Raw genomic sequence first — 18,882 nt, forward strand, 5'->3', positions numbered from 1 at the left:
GGAAACAACTTAGCATAGTACCTTTGTCTTATCACTCTTACGCATTTCTTAGTATGCTGCCATTAGTATTTTTCTTTTAAAACATCTACGTATGAAACATTTTAAGCACACACACAATTATAGAACCTCTGAGTACCTGTCACCCATATTCAACAGTTACCACTATTTGGTAAATTTACGTCATCTATTCTTCCTCTGCCCCCTTATCTTTGCTGAACTGTTCTGAAGCAAATGCCCGATGTGTCATTTCTCCCCGACACACTTCAGTTTACATCTCTAAAAAATATCGACACTTTCTTATATAATTAGAATGCCATTATCACATGTAACCATAAAGTGAATTTAAATATCAGTCTCCCTCATTTATGCTCTGTGAATAGAACTGTTTTGGCTTGTTATTATATCCCCAATGCCTTTCAGCTCTTAGCACATAATGCTACTCAAAAAACAGTTTGAGAATAAGTGAAGAGATTTAAGTACTGTCACCACCACCGAAGCCTAACTACAAAGGTTTAGGTTTCAGAGAAGAGTACAAAGTTATGGACCATGCTCTAGATCTTATGGTCATTCATATAAAGAGAAATCTAAAACTGACGGGGAGGTAGAATCACATAATTAGAAATGTCCTCCCCCCAACACATAAAATTTACTTAACGAAGCCTATTAAAATATATACCAGATGTCCCACTAAAATCTATGATGCAAGTTCAAAACAAATCTTACAATTTCTAAGCAGCACAGATGTGTTTTAGTAATTAGTTTCCTTAGTTGATGGCTTTGCAAGGTCAAAATTAGGTCAATTTACACCTAAAAGTACTAAGAGCTGATTTAATACCCAAGAAATGAGTTTGGAACTAGCAGGTTTCAACTGTCAGAGATTTTTCAAAAGCCTTGAAAGAAGATTTAAGAACACAATTACAAAGAAATAGGCTCATCTTAAGTTTATTTGTAAGCTATTGGAAAAATTTAAAGCTTAATTAAAAAGTAAAATAAAAACAATACTATGAGTAAGGAATCATTAAAGTTTGAATTTTAAACATTTTAAAGTTTCATTTAATAACATTTGCATTAGCCTTAAAAAAACCTATAAACCAAAGACTTGTTTTGACTCCCTCAAAAGAAATATCAGTGTCTCTTAAATATATCTATCATTTATCAAGTATGTCATTTAAAAAGGGGGAAGAAAACCAAAACGAGAATTGGGAGGTAACATACAATTTATTTTTTAGTTCATGGACTGAATTTATGTTCATTTATTTTTCCCAACTTTCAAAAATCTTATTTTCCACATTGGGCTTTTAAAAACAACACATGCAGGGACTTCTGTTTCTAGTTACGATGTAGAGGTTTGCAAAGGATCTTCACATTGATATAACAACAAAAATTTAAAAAACCTTCACTAAACTAAACAATCATATTTTTCATTGATACTATAGAAGAATCTTGGAGGCAAAGAAGTCTAGATTAACTATTTCCAGAGAGCAATGAGCCAGGCAGCCCTCCCTAGTTGAGCAGAGAGAAACAGTGGCTTTCATACCTGAGGGCATTTATCCAATGTTGGGACCCTTGGTGGGAAAAACAGCAAAAAATGCTGTAGGCACAGCACCTAGCTGGAAGAAGGAGAACCCAGTCAATTTTTAATGGGCAAGTCTGTGCTAGTATGGTACACTAGAGTCTGGAGAAGCCCGACAGGTAGAGCTAGCAAACCCAGAAGGTGGACGAAGCTTGTAGCTGTCTTCGAAGCAGGCAGAGGTTTTCTTGCAATGCTTAGATTCCACAGCCAAAATCATCTGCAAGCATACAGTTCACTGTCACCATCAACATGACATTACTACTCAACTCTGCCATTTGCCTAGGAGATGAAGTTGTTTGTTTCAGGCACCTTAAGAAAACCTGTTTACACGAACAACAGATCTTTCAACTAATCCCGAGAGAGTAAATGCCTTCTTCTTAAAAGAGAAAGCTCAACTAGACTGTTTACTCTTCAAGATAGACTTTGAAACTCACCCTCTCACTGCATCTACCAATTCTCAACTAGATCATGAGCCATGCCAAATCCACATGAGGACCTTTCCTCCTGTTGCCAACTTCCTCCTCAGTACTGATAGATCCACTGATGATCAGATTTTCCAAACCTCATAAATATCCTGACTTTGTTTTTCTCCCTAAACTTGGCTGTATTTTGACTGTCTTCCCAAGAAATTGTGAGAGAGAGGGGCCTAATCCTGTGCCCCTGGTACCTAGCCCCGACCAAGCTCAATTCCAAATTTGGTAAAAGGTATCAGCCCTTTAAACCTAGCTGGCAGGCAGAGGTAAATGGAACCCCTTTTAGGGGAAAATATTACCTATTTAATCTGTATTATCCTTTCAAATAATGGCTAGCACAAAATATAAAATTATGAAATATGAGAAGAAAGAGGAAAACGTGACCCATAATCAAAAGAAAAAAAGCAACAGGGGTGCACCCGGCTGGCTCAGTTGGAGGAGTACACAACCCTTAGTCTCAGGGTTGTGAGTTTGAGCCACACACTGGGTGTAGAGATTACTTAAGTAAATAAAATTAAAAAAAAAAAACAAAAACAGAGTAGAATCACAGTTGGCTTAGGGAAGTAGCAAACAGATCTTAAAAGAGTGATTATAAATATGTTAAGAAATTTAGATAAAAAGATTGACCAAACTGGTTTAAAAAAAATGAAAGAATGATAACTCAAAAAATGAAAATAGAAATTATGGAACTGAAAAACATGATATTTAACATGAAAGTATTTAGCGGCTATCTTAACAGCAGAAAGATTGCAGATGAAGGGAAAAAAAACAGTGAATTAAATAATAGGTTAACAGAAATTATCCCAAAGTGAATTTCTTAAATGGCTACTATACTTCAGTCTTTTCCTTCAACCTTTTTATCCTTGGAATCAGGTTTTCTCATTTAAAATAAAATCTTCTGGGGGGAGGCAAAGTGTTTTTTTCTTCCTCATAGAATCTTGGCTATAGAATTTAATTACCAACTACAACATTTCCTCCAGAAAATACCACTTTTGTGTTCCCGTCCCCAAACCACTCTGTGTATACACCTATACTCATAATTTATATTCATACTGAAATTTTCTTAGCCCCTGACTCCTGTCACTTAAGTGCCTTTTCAGGACAGAGAACAGGGGTGCGTGTGTGTGTGTGTGTGTGTGTGTTGCGTGTGTGCACCTTTGTACATAGATTTCAGACAGGTGCCTGGGACATAGTATTTAATATTTAACTGAAAAATCTGTTAATATAAATTCTTATATTAATGACTTTTAAAGTTATGATAAAAATTAAAACCCTCTCAATGCCACCATACTCATATTAGTGTACTCTGATAAAATCCGGAAGACTTTACTGTACGAGGTTTTTAAATACAAATATAAAAAAAAGTCTGCTGGTTTTTATTTACTCCAGTGGCTCATCTTTAATTTAGCAACTGTAGTAAAAGAAAAATGCCTAGGAAAAATATTGTTCTTTGTTAAATGAAGTTTAGAAATATATTAAGGGAAGTTTATACAAACTGAACATTGTTGTACCAGTCATTGTTAGTGCACGCTAGCAGAGATGTAGAATAAAAGAAAATATAATGCTGAAATTAACATATAAAAATGACTGCTCTAAGAGTTAATGTATCAAATAAAAATCTTTACATGTCATACATACAAGATTTATACATGTAATCTGATAAAATCATCTTAAATATTTTCCTTTTTAAGGTAAACAACTCATTTGTTACATAAAAGGCAGTATGAAGAGTCATTCAATGCATATGCTTGCCTATATCTTTAAGGAGCTTATACACACAGATGCCAGTATAAACCCTTCTGGAACACAAAGGGAGAATATTATACAATTGCATAAATGACAAAAATACACTAGAACTCACAAAATATAACATATTAGTTCTAAGTTGTATGGCTTTAAACCACTTCCTTTTGAACACTTGTAAACTTTCCATATAATAATGGACTTGATTGCTCATTTACTGCAATGTTAGGCAGCCTGTTGTGATAGTCAGATGCTAACATAATTCATACCTCATCATAAAGGCAAAGGCAATTTGACCTAAACTGTCAATAATATAAGATACATAAAAAAATGTTAAAAAATTGCTATGTATGCGCTACTAGTCATTGGAAAATTATCTTTAACCAAGATCCAAGACACATATGATTATCATAACCTGTTAAATTCCCAAAAACATAAAAAAGTTTGTTAACGCAAAAACACTACATTAAAAACGCTATCGAATTTCTGTGGTGTGTGTATGTGCCTGTGTGTGTTGGTGGTGAACACTGCAAAGAAAAGATGTTTTATTAAAGGTTCTAACAAACTTGAGAAAGCCATCTAAAAACACTATCAGTCTACAGCACACATGCTTTTGAAATTAAATGCAAAGGGGTTGTTCTTAGCATCTTGTTACTTTGAAAAATCCAATTTCCTCTAATATTTTAATTAGGCTACAAATTTAGAATCTCATTAGAAATAAATGGTTATGCATATATTTAAAATGGGCTTAACTACTCAGAGAAATCATCCATCTTACTTTTTGGCTATGCATTCAAGTTTTAAGCAGGAGGATTTTAATATTTTTTAATATATTTGAAGGTTTGTACTCAGCAGTAGAAAAGCAGATACTTTTTTCTTTACCCTATCTAAAGAAGCCATACCTCTTCCTCCCCAAAGTAACTTTTTCCATCTCTTTGGCAGGTACTACTTTTTTTTTTTTTTTAAGTATTTTCACTAATTCTTCTTACACTATAAAGGAGAAACAGAGTTCCAATTAGGCACTCATCCTTTTTAATACCTTTGTTGTGGATTATTCCCAAGTAACCAGGCGAATAATCTATCTATTCAAAAGTAGCCTTAGAGACTAGGCTTGTATAATAGCTCCAGATGGTTGGTAGCAGAAGAGTGTACGGAGTTGGCACCACCTCAAAGAGCAAAAGATAGTTGGAGTAGATATGGATGGATAGTTGGGACTCACAAATAATGAAACTGTAATAAAGGCATTACAGGCCACAAACCCTTATTCATGCCAGGCTCATGTTAGGGTAAGCATGCTGGGAAGGAAAGACTGTTCTTAAGACATGCAGATGCTTGACCAAATAACAAAAAATACACTCTGAAAATATGAAGAAAAAAAATTTTTGAAGATCTATTTTTTCTCTGCAACAAAGAGGATGGGCTATGTCACTTATTTTATCATTTAAATCTGTTAGCCCTTTCTCTGAGAAAGAGCGTATTTTGATCACACACTCTCCCTCCCTACCAACAACTGCTAGACTATTGACTGAGAATCACATTTTCCAGACCTGTTTCATATGCAACATATTTTAGATTTTTCAGATCTGTTTCAAATACAACAGGCTACCTCTCTTCTTCCACACCTCAAATATCTCATTCATAAGTTTCTGTATCTTCCTTTAATAGTTTGTACAATCCTACCAAAGTTGTTTTTTAGGGGGGTCAGTATATTTCACAAGTAAGGCACAGTGATTTATTTTTCTTCACCCCAAAAACGGGAATATTAGTACCTACTTCAAATGGTTATTAAGAAGACTACATGAAAAAAAGAAGAAGAAGACTAAATGAAATAATCATTTTAAAATGATTAGCACATTGTCTGGCATGCGAGTGTTCAATGACTAAGACATTATCACCAAGACAATTTTTATTGACAAATTATTTCACAGAATAATCTCAGAAGGATTAAAATTGAGTAAGTACTAAAATTTCTATGTTCAGTACCTGGCATATATCCAATAAATATGGTCTGAAACTATACATCCTCTCAAAGGTGATTATAGGAGTATGTTCTTCAGCAGTGATCAGACTTATATACAAGTCCACTTCAACCTTCTGCCACCTCCTACCTAAACACCAGACTTACCTTGTTTCCAGACTTTTATACTGAAATCATTCAGGCATGCTGGGAATAAAAATATAAATCTAAAAGGCTCTTTAAAGAAAGAAGGTAATGTACCAGTTTCTTTTGGATTCATTTTTCTTACGGAACTCTATAGGGGAACAAATGCAGCAAGTACATACTTGATAAGTTCTTTAATACAAAAATTTCTATTACAGTTTTTGTGTTAAACAGACTTTATGAGATTTTTTGTGTTTTATTTCCATTTTATTCTTTTAAATATACAGAATCAAACCAAGATCATTAAAGGGTAAGTACAACTTATTTCAACAAAAAGCTTCTTATACTCTATGGCATGTAACAGGAATAGAAAATAATTCTATACATGCACTGTGAAACTCTTCTGTAGCACAACACTACTGCAGCTAAAACTGCTTCCTAAGACTTTTTAATCACTAGTGTACAACCTGACCTATGTGCTGCCAGAGGTGCTGAATAAAGATCTGGATGGAGGAACTGGACAGCATGACCTGGGCAGGAGGTATAGGAACAGGATGGGAGTGAAGAGCTCTGCTCATCTGGGTTCGTCAGTGGGGCCTACCACTCACTGAGAGGGCCGGGGCTCTTGGGTTTACAGGGCCTGCAGTGGTACAGGCCTGTTTTGCGGCCACGCTAATTCTAAGATGTGGTTTGAGAGTATTTTGTCTATTCCTTTAGCTCTCCCAGAGTGTCTGGAATTATGTTGCTTACCTCTTTAGTAAATCACCTTTTGCTTTAACAAGCTGATTTGGACTTTGTTGTCTAAAACTAAGAACCCTGACCAATAACCCCAAAAATAAAGAACATTTCAAAAAAACTCAGTAAACTCCTCTGTCTACATAAAGCTAAAAAATATCCACAGCTAAAAACAGCTTTTCAAGTCTTCACTACAGTTTTACATTTGCTCTCCTCTGATTCATGTGCAGTCAAATGCTCTATCACTGAGCTATACCCCCGCCTCTGATTCATGTGAAGGACACGGAAAGATGACCTGAAATAATATTACTTAATAATACTGGTAATATGCCAATTTCTATCTAAGAATTCCCTTATAGATCAATCAACTGTCATTAATCAAGAGGTCTTTTTTTAACTCTCAAGGATTACTAACATCAAACACAGAGCTTAACTCTAAGACTTAAAACCTTTAGTCTGTAATTTCAATCGAACAAATTATTTCAGTTACTATAAAGGACAAATAGAAAATCTGGGAGAAATGAATGGGAAGAATGAAATTTTGTTTTTATCAGTTAAACAAATATAATAGATATCCCCAAATAAAATAAAAATAAAATAAAAAATCTGGGATCTAGATAGCTACTTTTTAAAAACTGTAAAAACAATTTCAATGAAAAGAATTCCTCAAAACATCCAAACACACCGTAATATTCACTTGATATAAAATAATTATTAGATCAAAATGAACAGAAACAATTTTTAAGAAGTCATAAAATCTTTTGTATATCTATCTTTTAAAAAGTCAGGTTCAAGAGTCAAAGTCAACATGACTATAATCTGTTTCACACAGTTACAGATTATACAGTTTTCAGTTAAATTTTAATTTTGAGGGTACAATTAGTATTTCAAAAAGTATACAATTAATTTTTAATATAAATATTTGTATCAATACCACTTACATAAATTCATACTTTCTTAAGTAAAGGCTCACATTTTATTAACATTCTGAGTCTCCTGGTAAAAAATACTGTTATCTTAGTATTAATAAACATTTAGAAAATATTTAAGAAAAAAATTAATATATTTTAATAACCTGACATTTCTGGCTACTTTGTAGGTGCTTCCACATATATTAATTCATTAATCTGTGTAACTAGTCTACAAGATAGAAATTATTATTATTTCTCTTAAAGCAGTTGATTAGTCTGAGGTATAGATTACCTAGGTAACTTGAGCAAAGAAAGGAACTAGTGAGTGCCAGAACCAAATGTGAATCCAGACTAACTTTTCTAATGCCCATTACACCAGGATGCTTCTTTAAAGAAAGGTAAATCATCTTTTATTTCTTATATTTTACAGGGGAATAGAAAATATTATACCAAATGAACATATTTTACTTCCATCTATATTGAGTGTTAAGAGTTATCAGGAGGTGTAGGACATGAACTTGTCTATGAAGATAAAGATGAGTGCTCTTAGTTAGTTACATGAGAGGTAATAAGGAAGACTCTATAAAGAAAAATCATTGCAAACATGGTGTCCTAGTACTTTCTCCTCTCAACTAAACTAACTTTTTTGAAGTCTACTGACCCATCAAAACAGATCTGTTCAATAGCCTAACAAAGGCAAAGACAGACTGTCGAAGGCAATAGTCTTTTTCATTCATCACAGGTCTGGTAATTAATTCATTAGCCTGCCCATCAACTGCACTGCTAGTGAGATTTGTGAAAGGAGATGAAACCGCTTACCGTGCACATGGATGTCTTTGTAATTTGCAGGGTAAAATCTGAAGAAAATTCCAAAGCTGAGACAGATGTTGTATGGCAATCTATTTGCTACCCATTAAGAAAGAGTGGAAGGAAGAATTTAGTAAAAAATAGTGAAAACAAACCCAAAACCAAACAGATAAATATTTCTCTATGCAAAAGGATTACTGTAAACCAATGGTTTGCAAAGTTTAATCATTCGAACCTCACTTCTGGGTTTTTTTTTTTCCCTTCTTTTTCTTTTCTGGGGTTGTTTTCAAATTTAAAGGCTACCAGCACTATCGTTTAATTTTTGTATAAACCAAATGAGTATTTTTTTACTTAGACTTCTTGTAAGAACACTATATATCAAATCATGGCTCTGATGTACTAGAGTTTTTCTAAGATACACTAAAACATCTTCAAATAAAATTCTTTTCTTGTTTTCCAACTAAAATAATTTTGTATACCATTAGTGGTATACATTTGCTATAAATTATACACGATAAGAGTCAACATTTTTATAGGAAATGCCAACTTGAAAACAAAGGCTAATGAAAAGGATAAGGTATTTTAGAATTCCTTTTTGTAACTGCATTGGAAGAAAAGTTTGTTAGATATTAGGAAAAACCGTAACAGATAAAATCAAAGAGCCAAACCAAGGAAGAAGATTCAACTCAGGAAAACAATGGCCAAAGAGCCTTATCTTCCTGTTCTGCCCTGGTTCAATTCCTTCTTCATTTCACTTTGGAGAGCAGGGAGGTCATGAAGGCCTGACTTGCCATGAGTAGATTATGACACAGCATACACAATTCATAGGACTATGTACTTGAGCCATTACCCTCTTTTAAATAGCTTGAGAAAATTTTAAAGAAGTTACAGTGTGGTTGAGTTTTATTTATAGAGCATTGTGGAACATGGAACAAAATATATGTAGCCAAACAAACAAGTAAATAAATGCTGATTAATGTTTAAAAAAAAGAGAAAGAGTACGTGTACTTTTTGAACACCTTTGTTATTAGTCTAAAATCTTCTGTTTCAACTATTTATTCATAGAAGTTTTGGGCATTAAACAAAGAGAGCACTATAGAGAAAAACAGTCCCTCCCCCCACTACCCTCCTCTTTCTGCACAGCCTTGAGGCTGAGTTGGCTGGAACTGTACACTCCTACCCAGAATCAAGGAATGCAAACAAATCTCTTATTATCAGTGTACCATAGGATTCAACAGTACTATAATCACTAACGAGATTATAGTTTTTTCTTAAAAGCTAAGTGCAATTTTAATCAGCTTGCTCTTGTTGAGAAACTTTTTAAGTTTATTATATTATGCCAACTTTAAATATTTAATCTATGAAGAAAATAAACAAATATTTATTGAATATCCATTCTATGCAGAGAGCAATTATTGATGCTATGAAAGTGTGACTACAAATATCAGACAATGCTCTGAACCTAAAACTGAACAAACTATATTTTTCTCATTAAAACAGACAAGTTAAGGATTTTTTTTAAGAAAAGCAATGACTTTTCACTGCAAAGTTATTATTTAACCTATGTAAATTTGACACAGCAAAATCCACAATAAAACTAAAGAGTAACATGATGAATGGTAAGATTTTAAAACACAAAAGGAATTAACTGAGAAATCTGAACAGAGTAGGGCGTCAGCTTCATAGGCAAATTCAGTGTAATTACTTAATCTGAAAAGGTGGAAGAGATTTGAACGTGAGATGTTAAACTGCATAGAACACATGATATGAGTGAATAATCTCACTGTAAATGAGAAACTAGAATAAGGCCATGGAGGTGGCGATGAAGCATAAATGATAATACAGCAGGACTCTTCACCTTCAAACCCCTCAGAGTAAGGAACTTTGATATACAAAAAGATAAGTGATTCCAATGGATGATACAGTCAACTGGTAAATACTATAACCTCAAGGTACATTAGACTGGCTAATATAGGAAGGATAACCACTGTTTTGAAAGCCCATATATAATATCAATATGTTAATTTCAAATACTGAACTCATAAATGAAAACTGATAAAAATGGCAATTCTGTTAAAATACAATTGGTAAAAACACCTACCTTAATAATACAAGCATCTGAAATCAGTGTCTTTGGATCTAAAACTTCCACAACAGCTTCTGGAATAACTGCTTTCTTCATACAGGACATGTTGAAGCCATACACATTATCCCAAAAAGCAATTCTATCGGCATGTTTATTCATATCACTTACTGCCACAAGGCTGATAGTGCAAATATCAGGGTAGACTGTAACAGATGAAATTCCCAACAATTTATCATTATCTCCCTTTGTGGCAAAAATATACTTTTTTAAAAAGGTTAAATATAAATCCCAAAATCATCAGTATAAATTATTAGCAAGTGATTACTAGTAGTGGGGGATTAACACAGATATAGATCAGGGAAAATAACCAAGTTCCATCTTGTAGCCTCTTAAAAAAAAAAAGATTTCCATTATGGTGATGGCAAGACTAAAATAAGGATTTCAATGATGGGTTCTTATTACAATAATTAAAACAAGAGAGCATAATCAAATAAACCAGAAATGAACATATTTGTTAATATTAAACTTACAATATACTAACTTTACAAAGATACTAAATCTTTATACATTACTCTGAAACATGTAGAAAGAGACAAATCACTTAAAAAGGGGCAATTACTGGTGATGTAATAAATAGTAAGAAAGGGGAGGTAGAAGATACTGAGGGAGCTCACAGCAAAAAGAGCTAATTCAGATATGGCTATAGCAATGGTGTAGGATAGTATATAAGAACTGAAGACCACATGAAATAGGAGCAGGGAGAGAGTGTTCTAGGCAGAGTGAGCAGCGTGCATATGGGGTCACAATTAATATACACTCCAATTTAAGAGAATGAGATATAAGACTACAAAGGTAAAACGGGAGCAAAGAAAACATGGCTGGATTGACCATGTTAGTAAACTGGATTTTATTCTAAGACTAACAACAAGCCTGTCAACAATCTTACACAGGATTACAACCTGATCAGATTTTGGTTTTGGAAAAGCCAGATTGAATACAATGTGGAGAATGAATGGAAAGGTGCAAGATTAAGACAAAGACAAAATAAGAGATAGTTGTAATAACCCCGGTGATCTGAAGTAGAGTGATGGCTGTGGGAAAGGAAAGGGGGAGATATAAACAGCCAACCCTTGAACAACACAGGTTCACTTACACATGGATTTTTTTTTTTGATAAATACAGTACAGTACTGTAAATGTATTTTCTCTTAGGATTTTATTAATAACACCTTTTCTCTGAAGACTACAGTATATAATACATATACAAAATGTAATGATCAACTCTTTATGTTAAGGCTCCCAATCAACAGTAGCTATTAGTAGTAAGTTTTGGGGGAATCAAGAGTTACAGATTTTTGACCACACAGAGGGTGGGGCAGTTGATGCCCCTAACTCCTGCATTGTTCGAGGGATATTTAGGAGGAAGAACTCACAGGATTGGCTGGCTGTGGAGGTAATGAAGGGGGAAGAGTCAAGGACAACAATTTTTAGCTTTAGCAGTGGGGCAGATCTTGGTACTAACCCTTACATTAGGGAATAAATAAGGGCAGATTCAAGAGGAACAAAAGAGTTCAGTGCTTATGGGTCAAATGGGTAAAAATATCCAATAAGCAGCTAAATAAACAGGACTGAAATTTAAGAGATGATCTGGGCTCAAGATATAAATCTGGGACGATGATCATATGAATGGAAATGTGAGTTATAGGAGCTCATGAGGTCATGCAGGGAGAGTATACGATGAGTACCAGAATTTAAAGGTTGTATAAAAGGAAAGGAGACTGATAATAAATGGCGGAGAAGCTGGGGCTACCTAAGCAAGAAGAAAATCAAGAGAGTATTAAGAGAGGTGATGGAAGACAGTGATTCAGGAAGAAACTATTCTAATAACAAGGGTAGAAAGTGTGGCACCAAATTAAAAAAAAATATTGGGGGTACCTGGGTGGCTCAGGTCATGAACCTGGGGTCCTGGGATGGAGCACCACATCAGGTTCCCTGATCAGTGGGGAGCCTGCTTCTCTCTCTCCCTCTGCTCCCCCCCACCACCTGTGTTCTCTCTTGCTCACTCTGCTCTCTCAAATAAATAAATAAAAATAAATAAAATTAAAAAATATTTTCCTCTGACAAATAAATAACAAAATTAACTTTGTCCTTCAAATAAAATTCAGGGGATTCATATATTAAAATAGAAATCACATTTTCTTATATCAATAAACTGAAAGTACAGATGTATCAAAGCAATGCAAAAAAGAAATAATTTCATGATTACTAACTAGTTTTTACACTTAAATAGCAGAGAAATAAGCCTCCCCTTCCTCCAAACTTTGTTTCTATCCACAGCCTTCGGAATTTATTATTCAATGATAGCAGTACTAAACTGTCTTCCTAATAAAGCCCATGATAAGATCTGTTGGCATCAAAGTGATTGCTCCTTTCAAGCCTGACGTGTGAGACACGCAGAAAAAATACTTGGTGCTATGTCATGATAAGAAGTTTCTCAAGTCCTGCCTAAGGGGCATGTGAGGCAGATGTGATTAGTGCACTGGGCTACAGCACTGGGTACTGGGCTACCATGGACTGTTGAGTTACTTCCACTGCCCTCCTCTTCCACACACATGGTTAGGTTTCCTAACTGTTTAAATTCCTGACTAATACAAATTCTTCAAGGTATCTGATTTGTTGCTGACTATGCTGAGCCAGCAAGAGCATTAGCCACAGGAAAGCATGTTTAGTTTAGTTTAGTTTTTTTTTTTTTTTTAAGATTTTATTTATTTGACATAGAGACAGTGAGAAACGGAACATAAGCAGGGGGAGTGGGAGAGGGAGAAGCAGGCTTCCCTCTGAGCAGGGAGCCGGATGTGGGGCTCAATCCTAGGACCCTGGGATCATTACTCAAGGCAAAGGCAAACACTGAACGGCCAAGCCACCAGCCGCCTCGCATGTTTAGTTTCTTAAACCAGATCCTTTGGTGAGAAACACTGAAGCAGAAACAGAATTCTAAAGTAACTTTGGATACTTGGCAACTTCTAGCTATCTTTTGTTGGACTTAATATGACCATCATACAAGTTTCACACATTTTGCCCTGTAACTCCATCCTTAAAGACGAATATAGTTAGGATACAGATCAGGGATCAGCAAACATTTTCTGTAAAGTAACTATTTCAGGTTTTGTGGGCCATGTGGTCTTCGTTGAAACTATTTATCTTTGCTGCTAGAACTGTGAAACCAGCCACAGACAATAAATAAATAAACGGGCTTGGCTATGTTCCAATAAAACTTTATCTACAAAAACAGGCAGCAGGCCAGATATGGACACCCCTGATATGGATAAGGGAGAAATGGATGAGGGAGGTAATTATCAGAGCCACCATATTGTGCTACTTCAGGGAATGCCATTCACACTATGGTCTATGGGAAACTGAGTATCCTTCCGAGTCATGTAGTGCACAGACATTCAAATTAGTTCTTCTATTTCAGATATTATTAAAAATCTTTGTGAAAAATTTAAAATATCATTAGTCCCTATATCAAGGGGTGGCAAACAATGGCCCAATTCAGCCCCTGCTTGTTTCTATAAACAGTTTAACTGGAACACTGCCACCCCTCATTTATTTACCTATGGTCTACGGCTACACTGTGTTCTAGAGGCAAAGCTGAGTATTTGGAACAGAGACTGGAGGGCTTACAAAGCTGAAAATATTTATTGTCTGGCCTTTGTAGAAAAAGTTTGCTGACCTCTGGCTCTGTATCAAGCACTATGATATACTAGTAATATTAGCAAGAAATAAGGATAACGTTTTCATAAGGAAAAAATGCAATTTACTAAAATAAATTTTAAAAACTTTAAAAATAGCTTGGTAATAAGTAGAAACAAACGAAAGAGGAATCTGACTTTACTTTTTCTAGGGTTGAGGTATACTTTTCAAGTAATTACATTTCACAAAGATACAGAAAATCATGGTTTATTTGTTAGCACTTAGAAAGGAAATTATTTTTTATCTTTGTTACTAAGAAGTATGAATATTCATAAAGGACCTGTAATCAGTATTATAGGTCAGTTTAGTTCCATATCCACCTCCTCACAGCTGGCTAAAATTTTGGGCCACCTGCCAGAATCCTGACTAACCCTTTACTTTCACATTCTGACACATTTGTCATTTGATTTTTGTCAGATAGAAGCATAATTGAATAATTATTCCTTTTTGTAGGTGAAATTAACAAAGCGCTGATTGGACAAAGCACCCTCTTAACAGAACATTTATAAATTCATGGCTTTGACATCTGTGTCCTTCTCGATTCACTGCCCAGAATTCATTTGTCACTAGAACAGCTCACATGGTGAATAGATAAAGATGGGAAATCCTTTATCCCTTAGAAATGCCTCACAAACTTTGGGACACTAAAGGGTAAGACTGAGATGCATAAAAAAATAATTCCTAGTAAGCACTGGCATCACTGCATGTATATAAATAACCAGAGAGTAAAAAGGTTTAGAATAAAAGGAGATAATAAGTGAAAATAAACTATTCTTTTCACAACACATGTCAACAATATGGAGAAGGATTTTAAACAGTCAATGACAAAATGACTGATATGTATAAAGGGAAGTATACTACTAAGCTACTAAATCAGCAAAGATTCTGAAGCTGAATATGCTTAAAAATCAATTTCCAATTTATATAATAAAGATATCTTCAAAAAACCCTTATTTGGAAATTGGAAACATTTTCCCATCATTAACTTATTAAATAGTGACTAGGCCCAGCTTAGCTAGCTGCAAGATACACTGAAAAATTATATATTGAAAAATAGTGAAAAATGATCCTACTACAATATCCCTGAACAAAACAAAAATAACAAATATGAAAAACACAGATCTGAAGATGAGAAAGTAGACAGTGAATTATGGAAATACTAAAGGCAAACCTCCAAGCACTATGAACGATGAGCAGTGACTGATTACACTGAGATAAACTGTGTGAAAGTCAAGTCTTAATAGTATGATGCTTAAATTAATTTTAAAACTTATATAAAGCATAAACCTAACACTAATCTCATTTTACTAGCTATAGCTCATTTCACTGTAAATCTGTAGTTTACCAGATGTAACTCAGGAGGGGAATTAACCATTTTGAGCAAGCATTTCATTTCAAGCAACTCATTTAATGATTCTGATTCTATAAAGCTAGATTATAATCCTCATTTTACAGATAAGAAAACTGAAAGTAAAGTAACTTGCCCAATTACCAGTCTTAATCAGCTAACTTAGATAACTAGTTATCTGACAAAGCAGGGATTCAACATAAGGTCTACCCACAAAGTCTATATGCTTTGCATTATGCATGATGCTACATTTTATGCTTTTCAAATGGAAGAAGGAGAAAGAGGAGTCCCACTCCCCCCACGTAAATGGGCACTTGTTAACAGAGAAAGAGGAGGGTAAAAGGGGTTGAGAAAGATTGGAGATTAATAAAATGTCAGGGCAAAGTGAGGAAATGGAAACATTCAGCTTTACTTATTCCAGCTGAGTTAGGGAAGGAGATCATGGTGCAAAAAGAAAAACTAAAAAGGAAAGCAACCAAGTAGAAATGAGGGAGCACTGAGTAAGCTGTACAATTTAGCTTTCTACATAAAGAATATCAAGGAAGGCAGGGGCTGGTGGGTGGCTCAGTGGGTTGGAGCCTCTGCCTTCGGCTCAGGTCATGATCCCGGGGTCCTGGGATCGAGCCCCACATCGGGCTCTCCGCTCAGCGGGGAGCCTGCTTCCTCCTCTCTCTCTCTCTGCCTGCCTCTCTGCCTGCTTGTGATCTCTGTCTGTCGAATAAATAAAATCTTTAAAAAAAAAAAAAAGAATATCAAGGAAGGCAGAGAAGCAAATGGGGACTTCATAACATACATCAGGTTTCCAGTGCAAATTCCAATGCAGAACTGTGGACAGAGACAGAAGTACTGGTGAAGCATATACTCCCCTGTATCTGCCACTCTATTTTGCTGCCCACTTCTGAACCATTTGTGAAATTCTCTATGTTAACGAGGCAGGGCCTGCCTCCTCTATGGAGGCTGAAAATGACAGAAGCTTCCTTTCGCTCACTCCCTTGTAAGTTAGGCATACACATATGACCTACGTCCACCAATGATAAGCATCTAAAGTTCTGGATACTTCTCAGAGGCAGCAATGCCTGCTGTTGGTAAGATCAGCAATGTCTTATGTCAGCTAGTGCCCAATATTAGGGTAGTGGAATCACTTCTAACGGGGTCCTGTAACATAACTTTAAACATTATTCCTGGCTGCATAGACTTCTAGCCCGGTTTTCTAGTTCTCACAAGAACCTAAAAATCTACCCTACCTATCCTTTTAATAAAGTCCTGCTCTGTTGAATAGCCAAGGTAGATTTCTATTTCTTCCAACAGTAACCTCGAGTGATACAAAGGTAAATGTATATTTTAAATAAGTTCTTAAAAAAACAAACAAACGAATACATTCTTTTTTTTTTTTAAGATTTTACTTATTTATTTGACAGAGAGAAAGAGATCACACGTAGACAGAGAGGCAGGCAGAGGCGGGGGTGGGGTGGGGAAGCAGGCCCCCTGCTGAGCAGAGAGCCTGATGCGGGGCTTGATACCAGGACCCTGAGATCCAAATGAACACATTCTTAAAACAGGACTCTCCCCCTACATTTTGGTTCAAAAGGATCTGATGTGGGGCCTGAACATCCATATTTTTAACAAAAGGCCCCAGAAATTATAATGGTCTGTCAAGATCAGAAAACTGTAAGTTAGGAACTGACTGCCCTGGTAATTGTGCATTGTATTGGACGCAGTCCTCAACTTCATAACCTTGATAATTACAACTCAAAGATGTATATTCTGAAGAACCCCAGAAAAAAGTGAGTCTAGTTTTGTGAGGGAGAAAAACTTTTCATTTTGCTTGTAATGAAAGGCAATACAAACAACATTCTTTTCTAGTAATGTGGAAGAGGATATCTCCCTTCATGAGCTCCTAAATTTTCTATGCGATTTTACAAAACCATTATCAGTTCTAAGGATGTTTCAAAGAAATGAATTATTTCTATGTGCCCCTATGTGACCACAATTTTAATCTGACCCATTCCTGAGAATGTCAACCCTGATTACTTGATGAAGGTGGACACTGCTAGGCTTCTAAGCTGAAATCTACTCTTTTGTAATTAGTAGTTATTTTGTGGGGAGATTCTAAAAAACTAGGTGAACATTCCATTCTTTTTTTTTTTTTTAATTTATTTATTTGTTAGAGAGAGCGAGCGAGCACAGGCAGACAGAGTGGTAGGCAGAGGGAGAAGCAGGCTCCCTGCCGAGCAAGGAGCCCGATGTGGGACTCGATCCCAGGATGCTGGGATCACGACCTGAGCCGAAGGCAGCCGCCCAACCAACTGAGCCACTCAGGCGTCCCGGTAAACATTCCATTCTTAATCAGACTTTCAGATTATTCATTTATTTATTTATATCTCAGTGGAGTTGTTTCCTATTTTATTCAAAGACTTATAGCACCTCTTGCCCCCCCAAATTAAAGGAAGAAAGTATGGAATGGTAGAAGTAAAAAACTGTCTCTATTTGCAAACAACATGACTGGTCACATAGAAGAGCCTAAGGAATTCATAAAACAACTCCTAGAACTATCAGGTAAACTTAGCAAGGTCAAAAGATACAAGGTTAATAAACAAAAATCAATTTATTTTTATACTAGTAGTAGTCAACTGAAAAATGAAATTTAAAACTTTCCACTTGTAAAAATGACCAAAGAAATTAAATACTTAAGAATAAACTTAACAGGGGTGCCTAGGTGGCTCAGTTGGTTGAGCGTCCGACTCTTGATTTCAGCACAGGTCATGATTTAAGGGTGGTGAGACTGAGTCCTGTGACGAGCTCCATGCTCAGTGCGGAGTCAGCTCAAGATTCTCCCAGGTCCCCCCTTCCCCCACTCATGCACACATAACACACACACTCTCTCTCAAATAAATACAATTTTTAATAAAGAATAAACTTAACAGAAGATGTACAAGATCTCTACATTCCAAGTTACAAAATAGTGTCAAGAGAAATTAAAGGCTTTAAAAAATGAAAGGATGTATTATGTTCATGGTTTAGAAGACTTCATACATTGTTATGATGCTAATTATTCTCAAGCTGATCTATTCATTCAAGTCAATCCTATCTTAATTCTAGCAATCTTTTTATTTTTTTATTCTAGCAATCTTTTTATTTTTTTATTTATTTTTTTTTTTTAAAGATTTTATTTATTTATTTGTCAGAGAGAGAGAGAGGGAGAGAGAGCGAACGAGCACAGGCAGGCAGAGTGGCAGGCAGAGGCAGAGGGAGAAGCAGGCTCCCTGCTGAGCAAGGAGCCCGATGCGGGACTCGATCCCAGGACGCTGGGATCATGACCTGAGCCGAAGGCAGCTGCTTAACCAACTGAGCCA

General features: G+C 35.5%; 1 protein-coding gene across 1 annotated transcript in view; it reads right to left on the bottom strand.

The window, feature by feature from the left end:
* Positions 1-18,882, bottom strand: part of PRMT3 (protein arginine methyltransferase 3) — a 129,025-nt gene that overhangs the window by 30,599 nt on the left and 79,544 nt on the right. Inside the window, exons 12-13 of the mRNA XM_080816665.1 lie at positions 10,445-10,632; positions 8,356-8,442 (exon numbers count right to left, since the gene is read on the bottom strand). Coding sequence (XP_080672791.1) covers positions 8,356-8,442; positions 10,445-10,632 — 275 coding nt within the window. The remainder of the gene's footprint in view (positions 1-8,355; positions 8,443-10,444; positions 10,633-18,882) is intronic.

This window comes from Martes martes (genome assembly GCF_963455335.1).
Source record: "Martes martes genome assembly, chromosome: 10".
Classification (NCBI taxonomy): domain Eukaryota; kingdom Metazoa; phylum Chordata; class Mammalia; order Carnivora; family Mustelidae; genus Martes; species Martes martes.